This window comes from Daldinia loculata, assembly GCF_022478755.1.
Source record: "Daldinia loculata strain CBS 113971 unplaced genomic scaffold F4817scaffold_26, whole genome shotgun sequence".
Lineage (NCBI taxonomy): Eukaryota > Fungi > Ascomycota > Sordariomycetes > Xylariales > Hypoxylaceae > Daldinia > Daldinia loculata.
In genome coordinates, this window is record NW_026054880.1 from 39313 (window position 1) to 65220 (window position 25908).

General features: G+C 47.5%; 10 protein-coding genes across 10 annotated transcripts; 4 read left to right on the top strand and 6 right to left on the bottom strand.

Moving 5' to 3' along the window:
- Positions 1 to 1098: 1098 nt before the first annotated feature.
- On the top strand, positions 1099 to 3039 carry F4817DRAFT_113834 (uncharacterized protein). Its single transcript, XM_049297515.1, has 2 exons — positions 1099 to 2014; positions 2093 to 3039. The coding sequence occupies exons 1-2, from the start codon at positions 1487 to 1489 to the stop codon at positions 2573 to 2575; spliced, it is 1011 nt and encodes a 336-aa protein (XP_049158737.1). The 5' UTR covers positions 1099 to 1486; the 3' UTR covers positions 2576 to 3039.
- Positions 2869 to 5142, bottom strand: F4817DRAFT_113843 (mitochondria protoheme IX farnesyltransferase). The gene has a single exon (XM_049297516.1). It carries the CDS (start codon positions 5013 to 5015, stop codon positions 3504 to 3506), a length of 1512 nt encoding a protein of 503 aa, XP_049158738.1. The 5' UTR covers positions 5016 to 5142; the 3' UTR covers positions 2869 to 3503.
- A 374-nt stretch (positions 5143 to 5516) lies between these two features.
- On the bottom strand, positions 5517 to 7701 carry F4817DRAFT_316097 (Xanthine/uracil permease; the record flags this gene model as incomplete). The annotated part of the gene is made up of 6 exons (XM_049300624.1): positions 5517 to 5797; positions 5906 to 6105; positions 6203 to 6668; positions 6729 to 6879; positions 6930 to 7194; positions 7289 to 7701. The coding sequence occupies 6 exons, from the start codon at positions 7699 to 7701 to the stop codon at positions 5517 to 5519; spliced, it is 1776 nt and encodes a 591-aa protein (XP_049158739.1).
- A 2550-nt stretch (positions 7702 to 10251) lies between these two features.
- On the top strand, positions 10252 to 12118 carry F4817DRAFT_338167 (xylose isomerase-like protein). The gene has a single exon (XM_049303389.1). It carries the CDS (start codon positions 10695 to 10697, stop codon positions 11805 to 11807), a length of 1113 nt encoding a protein of 370 aa, XP_049158740.1. The 5' UTR covers positions 10252 to 10694; the 3' UTR covers positions 11808 to 12118.
- A 57-nt stretch (positions 12119 to 12175) lies between these two features.
- Positions 12176 to 13930, bottom strand: F4817DRAFT_113983 (WD40 repeat-like protein). Its single transcript, XM_049297517.1, has 2 exons — positions 13418 to 13930; positions 12176 to 13356 (listed from the first exon to the last, which is right to left on the bottom strand). Exons 1-2 carry the CDS (start codon positions 13674 to 13676, stop codon positions 12311 to 12313), a joined length of 1305 nt encoding a protein of 434 aa, XP_049158741.1. The 5' UTR covers positions 13677 to 13930; the 3' UTR covers positions 12176 to 12310.
- A 1-nt stretch (position 13931) lies between these two features.
- F4817DRAFT_365413 (S-adenosyl-L-methionine-dependent methyltransferase) lies at positions 13932 to 15692 on the bottom strand (the record flags this gene model as incomplete). Its single annotated transcript, XM_049306864.1, has 6 exons — positions 13932 to 14447; positions 14514 to 14754; positions 14818 to 15019; positions 15095 to 15180; positions 15240 to 15337; positions 15540 to 15692. 6 exons carry the CDS (start codon positions 15690 to 15692, stop codon positions 14235 to 14237), a joined length of 993 nt encoding a protein of 330 aa, XP_049158742.1. The 3' UTR covers positions 13932 to 14234.
- Positions 15693 to 16673: 981 nt separating this feature from the next.
- On the top strand, positions 16674 to 18034 carry F4817DRAFT_316101 (glycoside hydrolase family 18 protein; the record flags this gene model as incomplete). Its single annotated transcript, XM_049300625.1, has 4 exons — positions 16674 to 16774; positions 16826 to 17112; positions 17183 to 17210; positions 17281 to 18034. The coding sequence occupies 4 exons, from the start codon at positions 16674 to 16676 to the stop codon at positions 18032 to 18034; spliced, it is 1170 nt and encodes a 389-aa protein (XP_049158743.1).
- Positions 18035 to 18329: 295 nt separating this feature from the next.
- On the bottom strand, positions 18330 to 19659 carry F4817DRAFT_316102 (glycerophosphoryl diester phosphodiesterase family protein; the record flags this gene model as incomplete). Its single annotated transcript, XM_049300626.1, has 2 exons — positions 18330 to 19291; positions 19347 to 19659. The coding sequence occupies 2 exons, from the start codon at positions 19657 to 19659 to the stop codon at positions 18330 to 18332; spliced, it is 1275 nt and encodes a 424-aa protein (XP_049158744.1).
- Positions 19660 to 22013: 2354 nt separating this feature from the next.
- On the bottom strand, positions 22014 to 22745 carry F4817DRAFT_338183 (uncharacterized protein; the record flags this gene model as incomplete). The annotated part of the gene is made up of 1 exon (XM_049303390.1): positions 22014 to 22745. A coding segment is annotated over exon 1 (202 nt), but the record flags the coding sequence as incomplete, so codon positions are not given.
- A 1559-nt stretch (positions 22746 to 24304) lies between these two features.
- F4817DRAFT_114105 (marvel domain-containing protein) lies at positions 24305 to 25908 on the top strand. Its single transcript, XM_049297519.1, has 3 exons — positions 24305 to 25043; positions 25165 to 25462; positions 25566 to 25908. Exons 1-3 carry the CDS (start codon positions 24965 to 24967, stop codon positions 25660 to 25662), a joined length of 474 nt encoding a protein of 157 aa, XP_049158746.1. The 5' UTR covers positions 24305 to 24964; the 3' UTR covers positions 25663 to 25908.

Sequence of the window (25908 nt, forward strand, 5' to 3'; positions counted from 1 at the left end):
ATGTTTCAATATGCAAGGTACCGTTCCGCCTGGCTATGCCGCCGTGCGTCTTAAGCTACTTGAAGTGATACTATGAACCAGCAAGAGGGTATCGTACCAATTCCAACAGTTCGTTCCGCTTCCCGGTATAGATGCTTACGTGCTCTCATCTTTTAGAGAGAGAATACGAGTCTTGACCGTTGCGTGTAAGTGGTAGTAGAGGGGTTGTATTCGTATTGTACAAGGTATCTTATGGCACTCGACTAGTCTTCCTCTCGAGCCGCAAGACATTCATCTCAAGGAGATGATAGCAAATGGTATAAAATTGTGGGCAGATTGTTACTAAGTTAGATATGATAATGGTTAATCGTGTCGATACCGATCTGATCCACCCCCGTTGCTTTTTTCTTTCTTTTTTTTTCTTTTTTTCTCTTTTTCTTGTGTCGTCTTCAACGTCGTCCGCCGCATAGTCGCAATGGCGCACGCGCGCGCGCATAATACTTAACCTTGTCACTAGTCACGTACCTAGGTAGGTAACTAGGAATACTCGAACGCTTAAACTCTAGAGCTACCCTATAAGGCTGGCGCCTACTGATACTATCCGCCCTCTTTGCTATTTTTGACCGGAATTCCGGCCCATCTCCATCTCGGTATAGTGTAGATGCTTGCAGATACGTGCAGATACGTGCCCCCAAAAACCCCTTGGATGTACCATTATACATTATACCCATTAGCCGCCCTCCACACCAGGCCACTTTTCCGTAGCCGCCCAACTCCAGACAGACGCCATCCCGAAGCTCGTCAGCCAATATCAACGGCCTACACAGAGCCTATCCACTCTTTCAGATACACAACCCAGGTTTCATGACTACGGCTTGCATGTCGGCCCCCCCAAGCTGACAATCGCTCCAGATCTGCCTCTGTCGCCATGACAGCTTTGTTTCAGATCCGCAGTCCTGGGTCCCGCGTTGCAATAGCAGGCCAGGCACTTGTCTTTCTACCCATCTCTATCTATCACTCGTCTAGTTGGACCCGAGTCGTCCGAGGCGGCCGCTATCCTTATAAGTAACGGCGCCCATTTCGCGACCTAGTCTCGTCTATTACCTTTTCCTCCCGGACCCTCTCGCTACAGCATCAAACGGCCGATTTCTTTTCCGTCTTCTCTTAACTAAAAGCTGTTCTCGTTTTGTTTCCTTGTTCTATCTTCCCTTGACAGCCTCGTTCGTTTCATCATCATTCGTTTGATACGAGTCATCGACCTAGCTGCCTCAAATTCTTGCCATTGCCTTTCCTGGTAACTACCTCTCCTCCCGGCGAGGCTTAAAGATACGAAGAAGCTTTACCTATCCAACCGCTTCTCGAGCAGACGTGGGGAATCAACCCAGATATCGCTAATCATAATAACCCTGCCCGTCTCTTCGGAACTGATACCCTTTCCTTTGCCTGGTAACCCTGCTTCTTTACGTTTTGGTTTTTATGTGCCATCTCCCCGTTACGCCTACCACCAATGAATATGCCGAAGCACACTCGCTCGTCCAGCTCGAGCCATAACCGCTACTCGAACCCGAACGCCATGCCTGTATCCCTCGCCCCGTCGGCTCCGGTACCCATCTACAGCACACGACCATCTCTACCCTTAAATACAGGAGGATATTACCCTAATATCGCCTCAACGTCGGCGCAGCCTCCCATGCAGGCCCAGCCGTACGATCCCTACCCCGCGGACGTAGTGACTCAGGCCCCGATGCCTAATCGTCCTTCTTCCGGAGCCTGGACGGTCCAGGATGATCAGAACTTGTTGGCGGCAAGGCAGCAGGGCCTCAACTGGGCTCAGATCCAAAGCAGCTACTTTCCGAACAAGTCGCCTAACGCCTGCCGGAAGCGCCACGAGCGGTTGATGGAGCGAAAGGGTGCCGACGACTGGGACAACAGGAAGCTGGAACGCCTGGCCAAAGAGTATATGAGCATGCGCAAAGAAATCTGGCAGCCGCTTGCAGCGCGCACGGGAGAGAAGTGGATAGTTGTCGAGGCTAAGGTTAGTTTATTCCCCCTTCTTTTCTTTCGGCGGATTTGCTAGGAATGTCGGCTAATAAAAGGTCACCCTTTGCTATAGTGCATGAACAACGGTCTGAAGAACTTGCAGTCGGCAGCTCGGTCAGCAGCGCGACGGGAGAGGCTGGAATCTGGCCATCCAATGCATGGGTATGACGACGATAGCGGCATTTCAGGCATTGGTCTGACTCCAGTAGATGACCTCGACGCCTCTTACAGCAGCCCCGAGACGACAGCGTCTAGCTCGCACTCGGGCGGCAGTAACGGTGGCGGTTACGGCGGTGCCATGCATCCCATGGCTCTCAGCAGCAACCCGTACGGCGCCAATTACACCACCAGCGCCGGCGGGCTCTCCTCCAGCTACGGCTCCTCCGTCTCCTCTACGGCCGCGGCCGCTCATTACGGCAACGCGATGCACGGCTCTCATTCTCAGGGAGGCTCTCCTTATATGGGCGACGGGCAGAGGCTCCCCAGCGTCGACATGGGCATCGACGCCATAATTAATCGACCGGGTCACAACGGCGGTCATGCTCACGGCATGTGAATAAGACATAATTTGGCGTCATCAGGGTCGGTGTTCATAATCTCGCATTCAGCTTTCTGCTCGTTATCTACTTTCTACCTTGAGGCGCATTCATTTTCATTATCCCGTCGTAACGGGTTTCCCAATCTACAAAATCTGGACTTGCGACTTTCTAGCGGATCGGGGCGCGGCCAACGTTGCTCATTGTCAACCTCACTGCTTATTATTTACTTTCTTTTTTTACTTACTGCGGCATTGCTTCCTAGGCGTTCACGGCGTAAGCATTGCATGGCGAGTCTTGGTAATATAAAGGAGGGTGGGAAGGCGAGGGAACTGCCGGCGAGCAGCTCGTCGTTGCGAGGAAGATGCTGGGCGGTATGGGGATACAGAGAGTACAGCGGATGAAGATTGGACTGCTAAAAGAACGAGTCTACGCTCCTTTATAATTGTTCGGGGGAATTTTGTCGTGCTATCGACTATGGCAACCCTCCTTTATTTATCGCGGATCAAAACCAGGGGATTGGGGTTGCTGGGCCCGAGGTATTTGTCTACCAGCTAATGACTGCATTTCTGCGCCGGAAAACTTATGACTATCCAATGCACTGTATACTAGATCTTTATTGCATAGATACCACAGGATTAAGGGCGGTGATTACTTTGTTGAGCTCATAAGGGGTTCTTAGGTATAGCCAGACATAAGAGTATTAATCATTAGATCATTCAGCTACGTGGGAATCGTAGGAATTGCGATAGTGCGCCCGTTCCTTAGTTCGAGTGATTATCCTGACTTCGTGTCGATTGCACGCATCTGAATAATGCAATATGCTTGACCAGGCGTCGTTTTAGTATCCATCTTATACATTCGACAAGATATGTTACATATTAATTTTTGGTTCGTTCTAGGCCGCCGTCTCGAGTAGCTCTGCAGAAGCCCGACTTGGGTGGTACCTCACTCGGATCCAATAGGAGGCACTGCCTTTTGGGCCTCGCCATCAGCGGCCTCAGCTTCTTGGCTGATTTGGTCTACGACCCAGTCCTCGTACTCGTCCTCGAGATCTGGCTCTCCAACGATGCTTCTCCAAACTCGCCCCCACATCCCCTTCTTCTGAACGAGAGCGAGTACCATGATGACTGGTAGGTGCCAAATGCTGGCCCAAAATAACCCCCGCGCGCTCCCCTTGAAGCCTTCCTGTTGCCAGAACCGCACCGCTTCTCGCGCCAGCCAGAAATTGACCGGTAGGCTTGTCACCGCGAAGCTCCACTCTGTTACTCCTACAGCGCAAAGTCCGATAGACAGCGGGAAGAATAACAAGCTATACCTTAGCGCTACGCGTCCGTTGCGAGCAGGGTTGATCCAGCATAGCATCTTGTGGCCGGCCGCTTTATATTCTTCTCTTATAGGCCACGACAGAGCCATGAAGTGAGGAAACTGCCAGGCAAACAGGAGCGCGGCAAGCAGCCAACCGCCGATCGCATCCGTCGTAAAGAGGAGTTCGCGGAATGATCCGTCTCCCGTCGCGGATTCACCAGCCGCCGCAGCCCAACCCATAAGCGGCGGTATGCCTCCGACGACCGCCCCGACCCAAGTGTTCAGCCACGAGACACGTTTCATTGGCGTGTAAACTCCGGCGTAGAGTGCGATGTTAGCAGCACCGAGGAAGGCGACTGTAGGATTTACGCCGAAGTAAAGGCTACCGACTCCGGCAACGGCAGCAAGAACGGCGAAGACGAGAGCCCTACGTTCGGATAAGAGGCCCCGAACGAGGGGTCTGTTTCGCGTGCGCGTCATCTTGGCATCCCAAGCTTGTTCGTAGAGCATGTTAAGAGCATTTGCGCTAGCGGAGCAGAGCGCGGTGCCGGTCGTGAGAAAGGTCAGGGTTAAGGGCGAGAGGGAGGGCGTGTCTAGACCGATAGACGGAGAGAGAAAGGCCGGTACGGGGTATAGCGCATAGGGCGCCATAGCTGTGAGAACGACTAGGATGGTAAGGCGAGGTTTCGACAGGGAAAGGAGAAGGGACAGCTGTCGACGGAAAGAATTGGCGGGATGCTTCGTAGACTCCGTCGTAAGCGCAGATGAGGCATCTTGCGGGAGAGGAGTTTCAGCATCAGCTGGCGGGGCTGAATCAGGTAAATTGGCAGCGTGGCGCTTTGCTGCTTGACGTCGCCGGTGAGGGAGATGTTGGTTTACTTGGCTCGTAGTGGTAGCTTTGCTGGCTTCGTCGGGGGCGGTTGAGGCCGCAAACGACTGGGGACTTGAACCATCATGGGATCGAGGTAGAATCTTGTTAGACAAAAAGTATCCGGCCTTTAGTCGAGATTGTTGCTTCGGTGCTACAGGGGCGGCGTGGGCGAAGGTCCTTGTAAATTGCGAATTCCCATAGCTTAGCTGTTGACTGCACCGCCAGCAGACATTACCGAGAGTGGAAGGACGGAGTAGATATCCGGGAGGCCGTAGGCGCATACTGACTGCAGCTCATGTCGCCAATTGCGTTGGTCAAGGGACAGAGCTAGGCGCATGGGTCTCGAACGTGCCGGTGTGGAGAGTCAACGCCGATTGTTGAAGATGCGGGATCGTGGGATGGAACGATTTGATACGAGAAAATGAAAGGTCGGCTAATCCGTTTTCCCGCTATACCGATACCGATTAGAGGGGGCCTTTCTGTAGGCTATCCGATAGCGATAGCGTATAAACCTCGATATGAACATCGACACACTTTAGGTACGATCCACTTATACCAAGATTCGAACTTATACGAGGTAGACAACTAAAAGCAATAAAATGGACATACATATATACGTGAAGTACCTAATTACATAGCTGATAAGGGTGTTTATTCATATTCATGAAATGATAAAAAAGATACTCGTATGTATTCAAACATTCGCCATTATACATTGGTACCTAACCTACCTAACCTAGATATCTCAGGTACAATATAAAAACGCACGCCGCCGGTATTGATCAACCATGTTTCTCATGACCCGAGGCATTCCTGCTACTATCTAGGCTCTGACGATTGGTGACTATACCCTTAGACGCTATGGGCTCGTCGGTAGCCACCAACTTTTCGTCCGTCTCTTCTATCTCCTCTTCTAACGCGAGATTGAGGATGATGCAGACGAACGCGGTAACGGCAAAACCTGTCTCCATAATCAACACGATAGCATCCAGGAATCCTTGAAGACTTCTATTGTCGCCGCTATAGCTGAATACATTTGCAAAATAGGTCGGAACCAAAGTCGCTATTTTCTTCTCGTTAGCATACTCCGTAAACATACCCCATATAGAGGGCTGAAGAGAGGTTAAGGGGCGAGGGGCGAGGGGCGAGGGGCGAGGGGAACGAAACTAACCTCCATATCCGATCGACAATCCGGCAGTCAGGATGAATCGATTTCGACGGGTAAACGGGACTCCTCTTGATATGATTGCTATGCCCGATACGGCTACCGAACAGAATAGAAACGTAGTCATACCCCCGAGCACGGGAGAAGGAATAGCGACGAGAGCGGCGGCGAATTTCGCAAAAACGCCCATTATTATAAGGAAGAAGCTTTTCCCACCCAACCGTTAGTACCAAGATTGATAAAAAAGAAGAAAGATATAAAAAAAAGATAAAAACCCAAAAGTCAAAATCAAAGAAGACGTACCAGCAGCAGTATCCGGCAGTCCGATTCGCACAGCGCGTAAGAGCGATGACCCCGTTATTTTGGGCAAAGGTAGACATGGGCGTAATCGTCATAAGAGCAGCGAGGATGCCGTTCAGGCCGTCGGCCAGCACACCACCTTGGATACGGGATTCGTACATCCTTCCTTCTACTTCGAGGCGCGACACGTCGCATGTAGCCGTAATATCACCGATAGACTCGCACGCACAGATGATGAAAACTGCCAGCACAGGTAGGACTAGGGGTCCATACACGGTAAGCTTAAACGTGTGAACCCATACGAAAGAGGCGACCGGGGCGGCATCGATTCCCGAACGGTCAAAGTAACCCGTCGCAGCGGCGATAATGCAGCCGACGAGGAGACCGATTATGACGCTCGTAGACTTCATGATCGGAGCACCGAAGCGTTCGCAGAGAATTACTGTGAGAAAGACGGAGAAACCAAGACCTAGTAGTATGCATATCAATACTAATAATTCTCTTTACGTTGATGAGTATAGTAGCCTACCTAGATACTCTGGCGACCCCCATGGCAAGGCGTGAGGGGCGCCTACATTGGGGCAGACATCAAAGAACGCTGCGTGCGTGGCGTCCGCGCAAGGCCCGCTGCCTCCGGCCCAGTTCTTAAAACCAGTTTCGATGAGGCTGATTCCAATCAACTTTATAGAAAATTAGCGAGATGCTCAACCCGGAAGCGCAGTAGGCTTACCATCACCGTCGGACCGGTAACGATGGGAGGAAAAATTCTCAGCATGATGCTAGGCGGTATAAAAGCGATGAGCACTTCGATGAGAGCGCACGCCGCCGCGGTCCCGAGAAGCGCGCCGTAAGCATCGGGACATGGGAGCTTCGTGCCGTCCGCGTCAGTCGGACAGAAACCATTGGCGTACATTTGCGCAAACGCCCCCTGGGCGACGGGGATGATGGAAAATGAGATACCGACAACGGAGATAAGTCCTGTTCCAATATAATATCTATATGCGCTAGTAAGTCTCATTTACGTGAGCGTGGAAGAGAATTCTGTCGCGATAACAAATGCAACACTGGGGGGGGAGTAGGGCTACCCACGGCGTCTTGTAGATGTGAAATCTAGTGATCTGGATCATAGAGAGTATACCAGAGACGATCAGGGCTGTGGAGACTAGATACTGCTGCATATCGACAGGGAAGTTAACACCGGTTGATCCCGACATGAGAATGGGAGGTGTGATAATTCCAGCCAACATCGCTAGGGCATGCTGGAGGCCAAGGACAAGTGCCAAAACGACTGGCATCTTATCGTTGAGGCCGAAGAAAGGTGAAGCTTGTCGAGACCTTTTCATAAACGGTAGATTTGGCCTGAGAAGAAAGGCATAATCGTAGTCGCCCACAAGCCCTTGTTTCGTGAAGAACGTCTTCTTGACTCCATTAAGTCGGCTGCTCAAGGTCTTTTTCGGTTCGTGTTGAGGCACGATTTGGGATGGGCCCTGATCCTCGTCCATTTTGGACGACTGGGAATTGAGGACGCAAGTAGGGAGGAAATTCTAAGAGTAAAACTCGAGAAGTGGTATGTATACCAGAGATGGGTACAGTAGATACCAAGATATTGCCTAAGTAAGGTAGGAGGTAGTCAAGGTATACAGATCCCGTTCGAGTCTCATTATCCGGTTTAGTGTCACCGGTGTAATCGGAGCTCGTCGTCGGCGAACTTATTATTTCGGGCGATACTACGTTCGGAGGCTCGAGTGCGCAGACGAGATGGTATTTCGAGCAAAGTCTGACAGGGCAAAAGCCTCATACGCATACGTTATTAAATGCGAGATGAAAGCTAAGCAAGCACTTAAGCAATCTTGCTAACCTTGGAACTTAAAGTTGCTGGAGGAGCAGGGCTGCTTTATTAGTAAATAGCAAGGATCATCATGGAGGTGCCAAAAATTTTCCTATTTTATCTTGTTTACCACGCCGCGCGTATCTAGAGCTAACTCTGATCTCACGGTATGCGCCTGATAGCAAAAGAGTATATTAGCGAGATGGTATAGCGGAGCTAACCGATATTATCATCTGACTAGTTACGCTGTAGGCCGTCTGCAGCTCAAGGAATACGCCTCTTTAAATTTTTATTTAAAAAAAAAAAATTTGGTGTAGCTGAAATTCAAAACCGAGACTTTGACGCTTCCGTTTGTCAGAGATATCAGTCAGTGGAACCCCATGCCTACAGGTAGCTTACCTAGGTAGCTACCTCTATCTTGCTCATCTCGGATGTTATATCCGAATCAATTGGCCATTCATAATCCGGAATGAAAAGAGCTGAATTGATAAAATCCTTCTGATAGCTAGGACAACAAACGCTGACTGGTTATAGATAAGAAGGGAACAAAGTGGAGAGCCACCCCCATAAACCCCTGTCGCCCCCCGGCTTGCGCTAGTCGACTTTGGCTCTGCGGTATCTGATATATCTGATAGTTATACATATCTGATAGAACAGTTGATAGAAGGCTGAATTACCTTATGTACCTACATAAAACAGATAGTAATAACACATGATAACAATACGCCTTATTATAGTCTCTCCATCTAGATAAGGGCTACTTTTTTGTATCAAGAACTGATATTAGTGTTAAGCCTAGTATTGAGTGTGTCCCTCTACTCTTACGCCCACATGACAGCCATAGGACAGTAGATGCTCTGTTAAGAAGGCGGCTCTTTGTTTTAGCTCCCACGGCGAATCACCCGAGACATGCAGGATCACCGCGAATTCCGGTGCGGGTGTCTCCGGCCTATGACGCCGTGCTCCGGGCTCGTCGCCTTTCGCCGCCTTGCGGTTGGGTTTATTTTGTGAAGGCGTTATATGCTTGACGATATACTTTATGCTTATACTCGAGAGCTATATGTAGCAGTCGCGGCGTAAGGGATACCTTAGCTATATACCTGCCTCCCAGCCAACTATTAATCCGTCATTCTCAATTACCTAGGTGAATTATCTATGTCGACCTCAACATAGGAACTATATAACTACTTAATTTAGGCAGGGCTGGATATTATCTATGAAATGATACATCATTATTTAATACCTCTACATAGGGCTAGGCGTCGTCCGGAAAAGATGACAAAAATCCCAGTGGCCGTGCCTTAAGAGCTCGAGAAGCCACTTCGAACTTTAGATTTAACGGCTGTCAATTCGAAGGGTATCGTTTTCTAAGAGCAGCCGCAATACTCCTAAGACCAAAGCTTGGAGCTTGGATCATAAAAAATCCTACAGGATAAATTCATTACCTTTTACTCAGCATAATCGGCTGCTCGACGTATGTGCTTTCTCCTGCTCGCTTCAAAATCAAGTAGAGATCTGGTAGACGACTCTAAACTGCTATGTTACACTAGATTATTACTGTAGCACTGTTATTCGCCTCCCTGATACAGGTATGTACAGTGTTATAGGTAAGAGGTACTTTGTAGGTCCCCCAAAAACAACATGTATACATAAATAATTCACAGTAATACGGTGTGGGACATTAGTAGCCTCGGTACCTAGGTAACACTGACGACGGGTCTGTGTAAGACATAACTGTCTGGGTTATATGCCGTGACCGAGTCTTGGGTACTTTTCAAGGACGGTGCGCGTCGAGAACAATAATGAAACATAACGTGCGAATCGAGTCTAGTAAATAGACGTAGAAGTAACTGTCTTCTCTGTTTACTCCTTACACGATCAAGATGATATACCATACCCGGAACGCTTCGTACGATCTTAATATCAAGCAAGCCTACTTCATAGTGCTCAAGTTGCACTTCCAGTCTTTTCCTCGCTTATTCTTCACTTCCGTGTCAGAGAATGTTCGTTCTACGACCGACAAAACGTGCAATGTAACCAGATCTCTAGAATGCCGCTTGTCATATGTAATCACCCGTGGACCGTTTGCTTTAATTTCAACCCGCTAGGAGACATGTCTCACCTGGGCTAATTAATCACCTAAGTGGCGCGTGACTTGGTACGTACGAAGGTATTGCATCTCAGCCTCCGAGCCAGCTGTTACTCGTGGCGACCTGTATCGTTTCCCAAATACAGCAGAAATCGCTTTATATATAATGTTAACTATGGCTAATCATTGTTCGGGTGCCCCTCGTGGTATTAGCTATGAAAAGCTAAGGGTAGCTGTCCCAAAAGCATCGTAGTCTAAGTAGCTTATCCCTTCTACTGGTGACTTGTCTATCCACCAGAACGAGCGGCCACAGCTTTAGCCTGTATCGAACGCGACGCCCTTGTTACTTCAGAGAAATCATCTCCGCCACTTGGCTCCTCGGAAGTGCTATGTCATCTGACGCAGGGGCCCGCTCCTAACTCTCGTCTCCAGGACTCGGAGGCGCCGCAGTTTGTTAACGGATGTCACGGTCCTTGCTATAATCGATTCGACGGTCGATCGTGATCTACACTCATCGACATGCTTTAGGAGCCAGTTTTACTTAAATATTTAGGTGCCTATCGTTAGATCCTTCGAGAATGCTACTAGGAGTCCATCTTCTCTACCAGACCTTCCCTTACACCATGCGTAGCAATATGCCCTGCAGATTAGCCATCACGTCCATGTCTCTCGGACGCTGTTGTGCGGGCCATCCGCTCGCGCATAAGCTGGACATGGCTCGGCTGTACGGTTATAGAGGCATCGAGCTCTTCCATGAGGACCTGCTACACCTAGCCCAGCAACTACCTGGAGGGTCGACAGCTGATAACGAGCTCGAAGCGGCTCGAATAATCCGAAGGCTCTGCCACGAGAGGGGACTCGCAATAGTATGCTTGCAGCCGTTTGCACACTACGAAGGATTGCTAGATCGCCGAGCGCACCTCAAGCGCATAGAGCAGCTTACGTTTTGGTTTCAACTCGCAAGGGTCCTTGGTACAGATACCGTGCAGATCCCGTCCAACTTCCTGCCGTCGTCCGAACTTTCAGAAGATGCTCGCATTGCGGTCGCCGACCTTAGAAAAGTGGCTGACATGGGCCTCGCGCAGCAACCACCGATACGCTTTGTATATGAAGCGCTATGCTGGGGCACTCGCTGCGACCTGTGGGAGCAGAGCTGGGACATAGTACAGGCTGTAGACCGGCCCAACTTTGGTCTCTGCCTCGATACGTTCAATATTGCTGGCCGTATCTATGCCGATCCCTCCTCGCCGACAGGCCGCACTCCGAATTGCGACCAAGCTGTACGGGACTCTATAGCTCGACTCGTAACTACAGTGGATGTCAGCAAGGTTTTCTATGTTCAGGTGGTCGATGCTGCGCGGCTTGCCGAGCCTTTAGTGGAAGGCCACGAATTCTACGACGCGTCACAGCCCGCACGAATGAGTTGGTCTCGAAACTGTAGGCTCTTCTACGGCGAGGAGGAACGCGGTGCCTATCTTCCCGTTGCCCAGATATCGCGGGCCATCTTCCAAGGTCTCGGGTTTGAAGGTTGGGTAAGCATGGAGCTCTTTAACCAGAGGATGTCGGATACAGACGAGGTGGTGCCTCAAGAATTGGCAAGCCGGGGTGCTGCTGCTTGGGTGAAGCTAGTCAAGGATATGAAGTTGAGGGTTGACGTACCCGTTTCCGAAAGGGTTGCTGCGTCTCTATGACCGAAGGCTGGCCGGGTATCTACCTATATATTATATATTATATTATTATATTAGATCATATCATTAAAACCGATGGCTCCCCTTTTGAGAAATGCTTGGAAAGTACCTATGATTGGGGGGGATAGGGGTAATTTGATGACAAGGAATTTAACTGGCCCTCACCGGTCACTTACATTACATCATTTGGCGGGAGCTTACACTACTTCATGTACTTAACTGTGAGTACCCCGCAGTACCTAGCTTGCGGTGCTTAATTGCGGAGCTACTCCGCACACTTGGTTCGGGGTAACAAGGGGCAATAGGTACCTAGGTCCCCCAAGAATACCTAGACATACCAAGAACCTTCTTGGTTGGAACCAAGAGAGATACTGCTGTGAAAATATATGTAAATGTATTCCGTGTATACCTACCTTCTACATAGTATTCGTACTTACATTCATTAGTTACTTAGAATGAAGGCTACTTTATATTCTGTATGGCATATACGGTGCACATAACATCACCTAATCTAAGCCCTTGAATCGCAAAATCCCATGGGCTCCGTGAGGTCCGAGGTCGACATTCACCTTTCCCTTCCGTTTCTTTTTGCCTCGTTTCGGTCCTTCATCGTCGCTATCTGAGTCGCTATCATCTGAGTCTCCGTTTGCATGGCGCTTAGCCCCATTTCCGACCACTATGCTCTCATCCATGTCATCGTCATCGTCGTCGTCGTCGTCCGATTCGTCCACATCGCCACTCTCGTCGCTATCGTCGGCGTCCGGCCTTAGCGAAGGCGATTCCTGCCAAACCTTGATCGTTTGTCCTCCGCCACTAATCATGCGGCCTTGGCAGTCAAACCCTAGACCGACAACCGCCTCGATGTCGTCGTGGCGCAAGTAAGTCTCGACCTCTCTTTTTGCCAAATCAACAATGCGCAAGCTACCATCTCCTACGCCGACGACCACCTTCTTTCCTCTCGCTACATCTTCGGGAATCTGCACGATACAGTCGAGACTCTCGCCGCCTCCCTTTACGGGATCGACAACGACGCGATCCTGCTGATCGTCCCAAGCTCCTTTGTCCCATAGAGTAAGAACCCCGGTACCAGTTCCCACTGCCACGACACCGTTTTCGCGGTTTTTCTTAGGTCCCATGCCCGGAATGAAGGCCGTACATAGAAGCTCATCTTCCTGGTCATCGCTACGCACCAGAACGCCTCTTCGCAGGTCGGTGACGGCCAGTGTCGTCCCACCAGTAGAAATCCATTGCTTGCTGTAACCGCTCGTGCTTTCGGCGGACGGGGGAAGCGCGGTGATGCTCGATACGAAGTCATCGTGAGGGAAATGCGTCTGTTGCGGTTTCGATGCCGCAAGCGCGCCGTCTCTTAGATCGAGAAGGTGGAGGGCGCCCGAGTCGCATGCAAGTAGGAGCGTTTGGGGCGAGAGAACGTGTAGTAGAGAAGGTGAATCCGGGACCGATTTGGTAGATGGGATAGCGATCTTAGAGGCTACCTGACCGGTTACAGGAGAAAAGTGTTTGAGGAGGTAATCAGTACCAGCTGAGTATAGAGCTATCCGCCTTGCATGTTAACTTTGTGTTATCAATTCTAGTACAGAATCTAACCGACTAACCTGAGCCATCGTTACTGAATGCCAGTGTACGGCAGCTGCCCTTGTGCCTTTTGGTTCTCCATACGGTCTCAATGGTGCCTTTACCGTCTGACAGGACACTCACGTCGGCATCATCCTCGGTCGATCGGTCGGCAGAAGGTAGGCGAAAACATTGGACGTGTCCAGTCGAGAGGCCGACTCCCAGGAGAGGTTCTGTCGGATGCAAGGCCTGGGAGAAGAGATCGGCGCTTAGAGGTAAGGTGCAGAGATTTTCGAACATGATGGGCGGGTGTCAATTGACATGGCAATTGACATAATCCAGAAACTCTTCTAATTAAAGATCTGCTTCATATTTCCCATATCCTGGTAAATCGGGTGAATATTCCAAGGACCTCTGTGTAAGATGGAATATGTGGAATTGGACTCAACGGGCAAGAAATAAAATAAAAAAAGGACTAGAAATTGATATCGGATAAGGAAGCTATATGCAGTTGGTAGGATGTAAGTTTTACGAGATAGTGTTTATATGCATATGCCAATAAAAGGTACTGTACAAAGTATACGGAACAGTGTATAAGTCCTCAACCCCTAATTCTACTCGCAAATATGGCAAGCTTCCTTTTTCTGACCAGGCCTATAACCTCATTGTCCATTAGATCCACCTAATACCAGCTGATTAATGGGCTATATTAAGGAGTCCTTAATCATGGCACTCTACTTCGACCTGCAAATATACCCATGGAACCTTGAGAGTTTTGTTTGACCTTCTCAGGGCATAATATTCACTGCTTTATAGCTATTTGACTCTACCTATAACGATATAGAATTCATCGTTGTCTTAATCGTTCAAAGGTTTTTGAGCATACCAAAAATAATAATCAAGGTATATATGGGCATTGGTTTCTTGCAATTCGTCGTGCGCGCTCGCAAGGAACTCCTCCATCTGTTCTGTCGACTTCGAAAGCGTTGGGAAGACCTTGGGCGCGAGAGCATCCATGAGGTCCGCAAAGGATAGCCTTAGATATAGCCCGATCAGGCGGAGCCTCTTGGCCTATAGATTTAGGTCAGATCAACTCACGACGCATATTTCTACTGGCCTAAGTACTCTCTCACTTACCTTCGGCCAGACGCCGATGGGAGATTTGAACCTTTTGCACTGGATGTTGATGAAGCCAGCATCCCTAAGCACTTCTTCCATGTCGTTCGCAATAGACCACCTTAACCCAAGCTTAGACAACGCTTCATTTGTCATGTCGTAAAATTCAGAGAGTAGAGATTCTGTAGGCAGTGTATCGTCGTCGCATTTCAAAATGCCGCCGAAATCCTGGGCTTCTATCCAACCGCCAGGTCTGAGATGGCTTTGGTCACTTTCCTCAGCTTACGCAAATTATAAGAGGCGATGTCTTCGAGACCGGACTTACCTGAAACTCTGCTTGCAAACTCCAGGGGGGTCTCTAATCGCTGAGAAGACCTGACGAATGTGAACAAGATCCCAATCGTCGCCATGAACCCATTCGTCTTCGATGTCGTCGACAACGAAACTGACGTTACTGGGGACCCAGAAAGGTTGAATAGGACTCAAGTCGCACCCGACAACTTGGGCGCCGGGGAACATATCGGCGACTACAAAAGTTCCAACGATAAAACTTAGCAAAACAGGTTTAAGCGACGCCTGTAACATTTAAGGATTCAACTCACCTTCGATAGCCCAAGACCCGGTTCCAGTACCTAAATCTATTATCTTCTGGGGGGTTTCACCGATTGGCGCAAAAAAGTATTTGCCTCTTTACCATCTGTGAGTAATAGGATCCTTCTCGTTGTCACGTTATAGAGTAAGTCTTACCTCGTGAGCTCTAAGCTTGCTACATGTTTGATGTCATCCCTATTCTGCTCAGTCTCGTCATTTGGTATGAGATCTATAGCATATATTAGCTGTGGATACTTGGAGGAGCGGTTTACAATTATGAAGCTGTAGGCGCAATGGTGTAATAAGATGCATGGGCTTATCCTCTAAAGTAAAAAGACCGATGACAGACTAAACGGTCGGAGGAATAACCAACCTACAAGCTCCGTATCGATACTTATGATACTATCGTGAGACGGTTAGTAATCCATATTTTAGATCCGAATATTTTGGTAATACTCTTCGGCCGTTCTCGTAGGCATGACGGTATATAGACGAAGGAACACTCCCAAACTTGCTTGCGGACGCGGTATCAAAGCCGGCATCTTCAAACCCGTCGTCTACATCTTCCGACCTTGCGACAACGATCTCACTACTACTGCTTATTGTCATCTCCGAATACCACGGGTCATTGAAATCCAGGCTGGATTCCATCCTCGTCGAGTTAAATGGCCGACAACATACTCGACTCCAAGAGAATGTTAATAGTTAAGATTATTTCGAATTAAGATAAGTAAAAAAGGTAGGGAAACTATTCAACGAGGGGAATCGTCACACAATACCGCAAGATATGGAATAGCTCGATGCTTTTGAAAATCGAATAAATACCTATATTTTAAACCCAAATAGCACTGGGATACGCGTGAGTCTGCAGGGGGGTTTATCAATACGCATACCTAGTGGGCTTCTACTACGGTAGCCTACCACTCGTTTAGTTTTCTTGAACCATCCGGCTGGGTCTTCCATCTGTATATTAGACGTAGTCTATTCCAGTTAGACAAATACGTAGACAAGAGAAATCACACAGGATACTTCAGCATCAAGACGAGAAGATGAAGAACCGCTATTATCTGCTTGATGTTACTGGATGTGAGGATTTATGACAACCAAGTAGGCGACGGCCTCTGACGATATTTGGGGGGTGAAAAGGACGATCTCCCGAGATCTCCAATGTGACCTTAAACTGGTAACCGAAAAAGCTTATTAATAGGGGAAACCTCAATTGATCAATATCTTCCGGGGCTGCCCCTGCATTAGAGGCATATCGTGCAAGGGTATAAGAGCTAACTCCCGCTGCCGAAATCCACTAACCTAGGAGGTACCTATACTTACATGTATCTCTGAAATAACAAACGATGAGAAACTTTAGAAGGCAGCTACGACGCCGTTGATATTTCAAGATTGACGGGTACCTACATAATAATTCAAGAAGGAGGTGCGTATTAAATATAAATCCACCTCCTACCTACCTAATCATTGCCTAGGCAGGTATCTACCTCCTAGGTACATGTAGTCTAAATTTTAAACCCCCCAAAAAGAATATGATCCGTCTCCCTTCAACATCATTTTTGTAATTCTCAGTCAACCGTCAACATGATTCCCACTGTCTTTCAAAAGTCACTAACATGCCTCCTCTCGGTTGCTGCGATGGTTTCTGCGACTACGCCTCTTCGGAACATCATGTACCTCACAGGGTAGGCTGTGCTTCGCCAGCTCCCGTTCTCGTTCTAATGATAGTGTATTAGACAACATCCCATTACACCCGAACTACCTCTTAGCTCGCCTATCACTCATGTAGCCATGGCGTTCATGAGCCCTGACCTATTCAACCGTCCCCTCGGCAACTCTGCCTGGCCTCTGTTCATGACCGTTAGTGAAGCTCGCTCTAAATTCAACCCCGGAACCAAAGTGATAGTAGCCATCGGTGGCTGGGGTGACTCAGCCGGTTTCGATACCGGCGCACGTACGAATGAGAGCCGCGCGAGATTTGCTCAAAATGTAGCGGCCATGGTTCACGATACGGGTGCTGATGGTTAGTTTACGAACCTTACTTAGTGCCGCTTATAGAAATGTATTTCCCGCTGACGCTTAGCACATCGCAGGCGTCGATATTGATTGGGAGTATCCGGCGTACGTCTTATCCCCCACTTTACCTTTAGCCCAAGCGTTTTCTATGGTGTGAAACTAATACACATCAAAGAGGCAACGGCGAAGACTGGAAGAAGGTTCCCAACGAGGAGAGAACCTGGCAAGTCGCCGCATATCCAGAGCTTCTCGCCGATATACGCAAGGCTCTGGGCCCGGATAAAATTATATCGGCAGCAGTACCAGGTCTCTTAAGAGATATGCTCGCATTTAAAGCTGAGACCGTCCCCCGTATTATGGAATCTCTCGACTTCTTGAACGTCATGACTTACGACCTGATGAACCGCCGCGATAATGTGACGAAACACCACACCGGCGTTCAAGCTAGCTTGGAATCTGTGCATGCGTACTTGGAAAGGGGTGCAACACGCGACAAGATTAACCTCGGCTTTGCTTTTTACGCAAAGTATTTCCGCACTGAGCTCGCGCCGTGCGTGGAGAACCCAATCGGCTGTCCTACCGGTTATATGGAAGACCCAGACACGGGCGTTGACCTGGGCCGAGCGGGGTCCTTCTCGTGGCGCGATACCGTCCCTGAAGACGTCGAGTCATCGTTCAACAAAGCCATTACAAAAGGGAGTTACGATGAAGTTGGGGGTGGTTACTACTACTGGGATCAAGATGAAGCTATCTGGTGGACCTTTGATACTCCGCTAGCCGTCGCTAAGAAGTTCCCTCGCATCGTTGAAAAGGAAAAGCTAGGCGGCGTATTCGCATGGGGATTAGGTGAGGACGCGCCAAAATGGGCACATCTTAAGGCGCTCAACTCCGGAGTAAGGCAACTATCCATCAGAAAAGAGGAGCTATAAGTTTTTTCTATTTCGCGTACTGCTAAACGAGAATGGCCCTCCTTTCGGTTTACATGTTTATACCAGCAGTCTTATTAAACTACTATTGCTTAACAGGTAGATGCATGCTCGCGTTTAGGACACGCAATACAAGAGCACGTTGTTTTTACAGCTGAGACACCTCTCTACATAATTCCGTTGAAACACAGGCCGGATTCTACTGCCGTGTCTAGCCAGACGTTTAGACAGGTAGACCCCTCAAGCCATACCAACAATCGCAGCTGCAAGCATCTCGTCCCTAGTTTCCGTCTCGTGCTCAGAAAAACCCAAAGCAGTTGGCATAATATGTGACAGTAGCGGACCAGTCCGAGAAGATGCCTTCGACACCGACTTGCCGCGCTAAAACGTCAACAAGCTTATACATGTCCCCATCCTTGTGCGTACCGTTAGCGATAGTCAAATAGTAATAGTCGCCGGCGGCTGCCGCTTGAGCGAGTGGTCCTGAGCGCTCGAGAGACCACGTCAGGATCTTTAACCCCAGCTTCCGCGCCGTCGTCGCATACGTGGACGGCACGTACTCGCCGTCCTTTCCGAGCGTGACAAGGTACGGAAGCGGAGGCGCCACAATCTGTATGCCGGCATCCTTATAAAACGACAAATTGGCTACGGCGGCCGGGAAAGACCCCGGAAGATCGCCACTCTCGTCTAATAGCACCGCTTGCCTGCCAAACGCAGGATCAGCGCGCAGCCAGTAAGCTACGTCAGCGAACGAAAAGCTCTGTAGCCAGACGCGTGATGGATCGATTCTCGCCGATCGGTACTCCTCGATCACTTGCTGCGCGTACTTCTCTTGTGTGTAATCACCGTCGAAAGGCATCGGCACACGCGGCTGCTTAAGCTCGGTCGTAAAATCCCGGCCGTGCGAATCGACCAGCTGCAAAAACTCTTTGTGCGAGAGAACCGTGCCGCAAGTAGCGTAGAGATCAGTCCGCCACGAGGGCGTCCCATGAAGAAAATCTTCCGGAGTGGTAGCTGATGCATTGTAGCCGTCCATCTTCCCACACAGGGATTTGAACTCGGCCAGCGTAATGTCGCTAGTACAGCACTTAGCAGTTGCCGGCGTGCCGTCTCCTACGGGCGTAAAGGGTGTCGTGCACTTAGCACCCAGTTCCGTCGCGACGATATTAGTCGTCGTGTGGAGATCGCATTGGTCGTGTCGGCACACGAGCTCGCGGTCGTTAGTAAAGGCGACGTCGCATTCAAGAATTCCAGCGCCCACTTGAATAGCAAGTCAGTAATCTTCTCTTTAGGTTATACGTATAGGGTGTAGTACTACGCGTGCCAGCCTCGACGGACTCCCGAGTCTCTTCGGGAAATTGAAGACAGGCACCGCCGCGGTGGCCGATACTGAACCTAGATGGCCGGGCTTCCACGTCAGAACATGCGGACAGCCGGTTCTTCAGCCATCCTTCGTCCATATCGGCCACAAGGTATTGCGGACGGGGTCCGAGCTCGGCATTCTGGAAACGGTGCTGGGCCGGAGGTTTCCACGATTTTGGCTTCCGCCACTCGGGCACCTTGGGCAAAGCAGATACCTCGCTTGCAGCAAAGATGACCGCAACGACCAAAGCTGTCTTAACGTACATAGCGAGCAATTAATACAAGCTTATAACAGACCAAAACGAACAAACTACGGGAAGAGGTCCCGGAATGTAGCATTGAGATTTCAATAGGGTCGTAAAGCTGAGGACAAGACTATTTATTAGGTTACCGACACGGTTTACATATCAACAACAGTAGGCAGTAGGCAGTAGGCAGTAGGCGTTGTTAGATGATACATGTAGAGATCGGCCGAAGCTGAGATGATATCTAGGTACTCACAGCTTGATCCTTGACTGATTAGCCATTGTCCAATAGAAACATAGGATCAAGAAGTACGATGCATGTCTGTTTATCTGTGGCGTACCAGGTACGGTTGACCAGACAAGCCACTGTGCCAAAATGAAAAAAAGTAATCGCACACTAAACTAAAGTTGGTAGGAGGTCACTTGCCACAATATAAAAAATATTAAATGTGTACTTCCAAGCCTTATTACGGCTTATTGTAATAGAGATATTGATTTAACCAATATCATGTAAAGGATTGGCCAATCAAATTAAAGGATTTAATTGTCAATTCAATTGTCAATTCAATTGTCAACTACCACATCTACACATTCAAATAACTTTACAATTCCAGCAATTACAACATTATAATTGATATCATTTTATAGCCTCAATTAAAGCGAAAATAATTATCTAAGTTGCAGGCTTATACGATGTATTGTTGTTAAGATAGGAGGTATCTAAAGTCTTTTGAAAACAGTCGTCTCAAAGGGTATTAATCAAATAGCCTTATACAATACAGCCTCCTGATTGGCCAGCAAGCCTCATACATACATAGGTACATACATACATATATCAGAGATCATTCAAAAAGACCTCGTGTTCAGCCTTTTTGCCTCGGAATGACTGTATGCGACCGTATAGTATTTAACCAATGTATGCGACCAAGTAAAAGCAATATGTAAGGATAGATAGCCATTGCATCGTCATTTAAATTGAATTGAATTGAATTGAATATGAAGCTGTAACAGAGATGTGGTGTAAGGATAAGGATAAGGATAAGGATAAGGATAAGGATAAGGATAAGGATAAGGATATTGCCAGACGGGCGGTGTAAGATTTAGCCAATAGAAGGGCGCGCATCTTAAAAAGAGTAAGAGGTTGGGACTATTCCAAAAGTACAAGTGTATAGTAGTAAATTTGTATGGTGGGGGAGGTACTTAACGATATATGACACCTATCATTCCAGAGACCTGTACGTACACGTGATACCCTTTGAGACGACTGTTTTCAAAAGACTTTACATAGATACCTCCTATCTTAACAACAATACATCGTATAAGCCTGCAACTTAGATAATTATTTTCGCTTTAATTGAGGCTATAAAATGATATCAATTATAATGTTGTAATTGCTGGAATTGTAAAGTTATTTAAATGTATAGTTAAATCTTTTGATTAAATAAAAGATTAAAAATAAACATATCCTTTTAAAGCATATTATATATAACGTTATAACGTATGTATTTAAAAAGAACAATCCTTTTTTCCCATACAAAAGTGCGAAGTACCGCAATAAATCGAGCTAATTGCGCTAACCTGTGGCTGACTACCCCTTTTAAGCTAAGCTTACAGATTTTTTTCATTTTGGCACAGTGGCCTGTCTGGTCAACCGTACCAGGGATTAGCCTAGGTTAGGTATTTCATTAGGTACAATTTCGAATGCGATAGCTTCCTAAAGTGGACCATATCCCTAAAAGAATCTACATAATCCGCTTTGTCTTTTGCTTTAACTTGTAAGGAAGTACATACATAGCAAAATGCCCTTTACCAATGTACAGTACATGAGATCGATGACAGGATGCTTCAACTCGACCATACCAAGCTCAGTATGGAAGCACGTGGCATCCTAGTACGGTCGTGCTGCAATGTCGTGTTATGATTCGCTGGGACAAAATTGTTGTTTACCTACTTTCATCTCATGTGAAAGAGATAAATGAAAAAAATGAAAAAAAAAAAAAATACGACATACATAAAGGCTTGGTATTCTTCTTTGAGACCTTCGATGTTCCTCATGGCTAACGTACTGAATTCTAGCGTATGATCGAAAACCGCAATAATCGATGCTTAAAATCAACATGTATTAACGGACCGCTGCTAAATAAGGAATGCCTCTACTCCCCAACATGGAGGGAGTTCTAGTAACTTAAATAATCCAAGATCCCGTCAGCACAGTAGTATCTGCTTTAGGCCTATGAACACTTAATCTCATTATATACCCAGCTTCGTAAGAGTCAAATCCTATTAGCTACTACATCGACGGAATACACGCCGCGTAAAAAAGACGAAGGTTTGTAACGAAAATGATATGATGGCTCGCTGCTCTTTTATCGGCATAATAACTAAAGCTAATAATGCCCCGGGAAGCGCCTCGGGAATATTTCTTTTTTAAATTGTATGATCAAGGGGCAAAGCAAATCCGCAAGCCTCGAGTATAAAATTCCAGCAAGCCGAATGCTAAGAATTATCTAGTAATCGTCTTCCTCACCCTCTTCACTATCATCCTCTCCACTATCATCGTCGTCGTCATCTTCCTCCTCTCGGCCTTGAAAATCTGAATCATCTAATTCCCTCGCTTGGTAAGCCCCATAATCCCCCTCATATTACCAGGGATAAGATTTCTATCGACCTAGGGAGCGTCTCTATGATATACGACTTTGTAGATTCGATGCTCAAAGCCGAAGGGTCGGGAACTCCAACCGAACGGAGGAATCCCCTTCTTTCCAGCTGGAGCACGTAGCTACCGAAGACGAATGCTGGTGAAATTTCTATCGTCTTCAAAATGATGAAATTGGAAAAGGACATGGGTTCGATTTGGGTTTCGCTGGCGAGCCTGAGGTCTTCCTCATACTACTTATGCGTAAACGAGATGTGTTCTAGAGAGTGGGACTGGTGACAAAGTAAGCGCTCTAGCCATTTCAATTCGAAGGGAGCATCGTCACTGGCCCTGATGGTGATGTGAGCTAAGTTTGACCAGAGATATAAGGAGAACAGGGCTTGAGACCATAACCCATTTAATAGGATTACTTACAATGCTCTGACTTCGAATTTAAATACTCTAAGATTCTTGGGTACTCGCAGTAATATATCTAAACAGGAAGAATGGAGGCAACACATAGGCTGCAGTATAAGTTCTTCGAGCTCAGTGCTATGTGGTGGAAGCAGCGTAAGGCACGAGGGTTGCTTTACCACCTCGGGATCAACTTGCCAGGAAGCCTGGAGCCGTTTTACTCCCGGCAGCAGAGCGAACACCGCCAGTGGCGCAGTATAATCGCCGGCGTAATAATTGTGACGCATGTCTATATGGAAAATTAGTTCTGTAAGACAGCTATACTTTTATTATCCCCTCACCGTGTATAGTGACTGAGTCCAGCCTAGCCCAAACACTATGTACCAGGGTTTTCTCCCCTCGATTCGTATTTTCTTCTAAGATATCTCATAGTAAGTCCCATTGCGAGTTCGAGAAGTGGTCGCTGAAGAACATTCTATTGAGACGTGGAAGGCATAGCGCTGTGAGAAAAGCTATGCAGCCTGGAGACAGACGATCATCTAGCAACTCTTTGTAGTTAAAGAGGTGTTTCTCCCGTAACTCTAGTATCGACTTATCAGGAACAGCCTCTCTCAAACCGTCTATGAAAGTGTTGAAGTTAACGACCTTGGGATCCTCGGCGCAAGCGAGGCTGGTAACGGCAAATGATGTGACCATAGAAGTTCGTGCTGGGGAGGACAAGACGGAACGAATGAAAGCTGGGATGGGAGCACTGATAAGAACGAGTGAGATGAGGGAAAGTAACTTTTACCCGATCTATCTAGTATTTGTCCTTAGACATATTTAATGTTCTATGTGTTTGCTACCGCATACTTCTTAAACGTCTGTTCACTTTAAGATGTAGGAATTAGGACGTGACTATGCTACTGGAACGCATCGAGCAGGTGGTTTTACTTATATGTTTAGTTTATAAGAGAAAGACGTCGAGAACAAATATAATGCCATTAAAGCAATACGACATATAGTATAATGCAGCCCGGATAGCCTGTTGGCTTCAAGGGCTTAAGATAACTCTTGTCACCCGTGGATTGGCCCCTTTATTAAGCTATAGCTTGATTCATACGTTGACCGAGATGTTAATAGTTATGAACATAATGGCATCACACAATTCAGTATCAAATCTAAATGGATCTTAGGCTATTCAAAATTTGAGATGTAAGACAAAGTTGTTTCAATACCTTTAGTTTATTATATGGCAACTTAATTGTATATACCTTAGGTTAGGTATTGGTAAATTCCACAGGCAAATAATAGGTTGATTAAGTTACATTCAGTGAAGCTAAGCATAGCTCAGCTATATGTAATTTAATAATACATGGGTAAATCTCGGATCACGATCACGTGCCTCACAGTACTTATTCAAGTTCTTATAATATCCGAAAGCCGCTAAATCTTAATCGGCCAATCAAATTAGTCACGCGCCAAGCTATTGGCTGAATATGGTAAAGACTTTGCTTGCGGTTACCTAAGGCAATAAGGCAATAAGGCAATAAGGCAATAAGGCAATAAGGCAATCAGATCTAAAAGCTTGATATCGACTCAATTACGTCATAATATTCTTCGCCCTATGACGAAAGACAAACACATTAAGTTGGCACTTTTTGTCTACATATTCTCTTTGTAAAAGTCAGTTCCAAACTTAGGATAACAATGCCGAATGAGAATGACATGGGAGTTTACCAGTCTACTAATTAAACCCAGCCTCAAAGTCTACGTCTTATTCGCCGCTTAGGACAAATACGACTGGTTCAGTCCACGTCACGTCATCCACTTGAGCTTTCAGAACTTGAGATCCATGTCACTTACATGATGGCACTTACACAGTGGCCAAGGTATATACCACTTAGATCACTTGCACTATTTGTTCCGTAGCATAGTTCCAAGTTTCCGCTGCGAATCGCGCACACTTTGGACGAATCGTCATCGCATCTTGGATGTGCCGTAACCAGCTTTCCCCGTCATGCCACGCCATGCCACATGTAAGTCCCTGTTCATGCTAGACTATGAATGGCCATGATACTTCATACATATAAACCTCGCCTGCCTTAAAAGCTCTGCTTCTTGTAATCAAACATACCCAACAATCTAGCTTCACTTCCATAATCCCATAATCGCATAGTCCCATACTATCTAGAAGAACAACATTTATCCTTTGTATATAACAAAGGTTCGAATACTAGCTACTACTATTTCTACTAACACTCCTCTTACATCACCAACCCCATAAACACGGTCCTAATGGCGTACGGGTTTGTCCCCATCGTCCACATCGTGGCAGCCGTCTTCGCCATCATCGAACTTGGCTTAACAGCATATTGTATGTTATTTGCACTTGAATAAACCGTATCCAGCCAGACATAATACCCTACCTAACCTAAAGAAGCGAAAGAAAACAAGAATCAACAAAGATGGAATTGCTAACTTCTCGTATCTTATAGTGGCCAGTCGGTACGATAGCTGGTTTGGCTTTGGCGGCTACTCACCATCGCGCGTCAATTTCATGATATTCAACTCGGTATGGACGTTATTAGTACTGATCTACGTGGGCGTGACGCCGCTATACCTGACGAGCGTTTTCCACCGGTTGGCAGCCCTCGCCCTTAATGCCATCACCACTATCTTTTGGTTCGCCGGCTCAATCGCACTCGCCGTCTTCGTCGGCGGGCCCTACAAATGTGGATCGGACTCGTTTTGTGGTTCCGCCGAGGCCGCCGTTGCTTTTGGCTTCTTCCTTTGGTATGCTTTCTGACTTTGGGTACCCTTATTATTAACTCTCACGATCAAGCACAATTCAATAAAATGAAGTAGTGAAGAAACAACTAACTAATATACTATATAGGGCTCTCTTCACCTTTCTTACCGTCATCGATGCCATCGACTCTCTACGGAGCCGTGGTCACAACGTCAGCAAGCCGCACGCGCAGCCTGGCGCATAATTACCCTGGCTACTACGATTTTGAATTCACTTTATGGTTAGGTATATATGAATGGATCTCGCTTTTCCATCAGTAATATGACACTGTTTTACCCGCCTCGCGCATCTGGAATAAGGATGTAAACTCGGGTATTTGGGAGGCGTTTCGTTGGTGTGGGGATTGTGTTAAGGAAACGATTATGATAATATACCCTTTTTAAATATAACTACCACTAATAAACACGGTTCTTACCAAACATGGACTTCA

Coding starts and splice junctions, on each gene's coding strand:
- F4817DRAFT_338167 (XM_049303389.1), top strand. CDS start 10,695: ATGCTACTAGGAGTCCATCTTCTCTACCAGACCTTCCCTTACACCATG.
- F4817DRAFT_113983 (XM_049297517.1), bottom strand. CDS start 13,676: ATGTTCGAAAATCTCTGCACCTTACCTCTAAGCGCCGATCTCTTCTCC. Junction 13,357..13,417: donor ATTCAGTAACGATGGCTCAG/GTTAGTCGGTTA, acceptor CAAGGCGGATAG/CTCTATACTCAGCTGGTACT.
- F4817DRAFT_113834 (XM_049297515.1), top strand. CDS start 1,487: ATGAATATGCCGAAGCACACTCGCTCGTCCAGCTCGAGCCATAACCGC. Junction 2,015..2,092: donor GGATAGTTGTCGAGGCTAAG/GTTAGTTTATTC, acceptor CCTTTGCTATAG/TGCATGAACAACGGTCTGAA.
- F4817DRAFT_114105 (XM_049297519.1), top strand. CDS start 24,965: ATGGCGTACGGGTTTGTCCCCATCGTCCACATCGTGGCAGCCGTCTTC. Junction 25,044..25,164: donor ACTTGGCTTAACAGCATATT/GTATGTTATTTG, acceptor CGTATCTTATAG/TGGCCAGTCGGTACGATAGC. Junction 25,463..25,565: donor GCTTTTGGCTTCTTCCTTTG/GTATGCTTTCTG, acceptor TATACTATATAG/GGCTCTCTTCACCTTTCTTA.
- F4817DRAFT_113843 (XM_049297516.1), bottom strand. CDS start 5,015: ATGCGCCTACGGCCTCCCGGATATCTACTCCGTCCTTCCACTCTCGGT.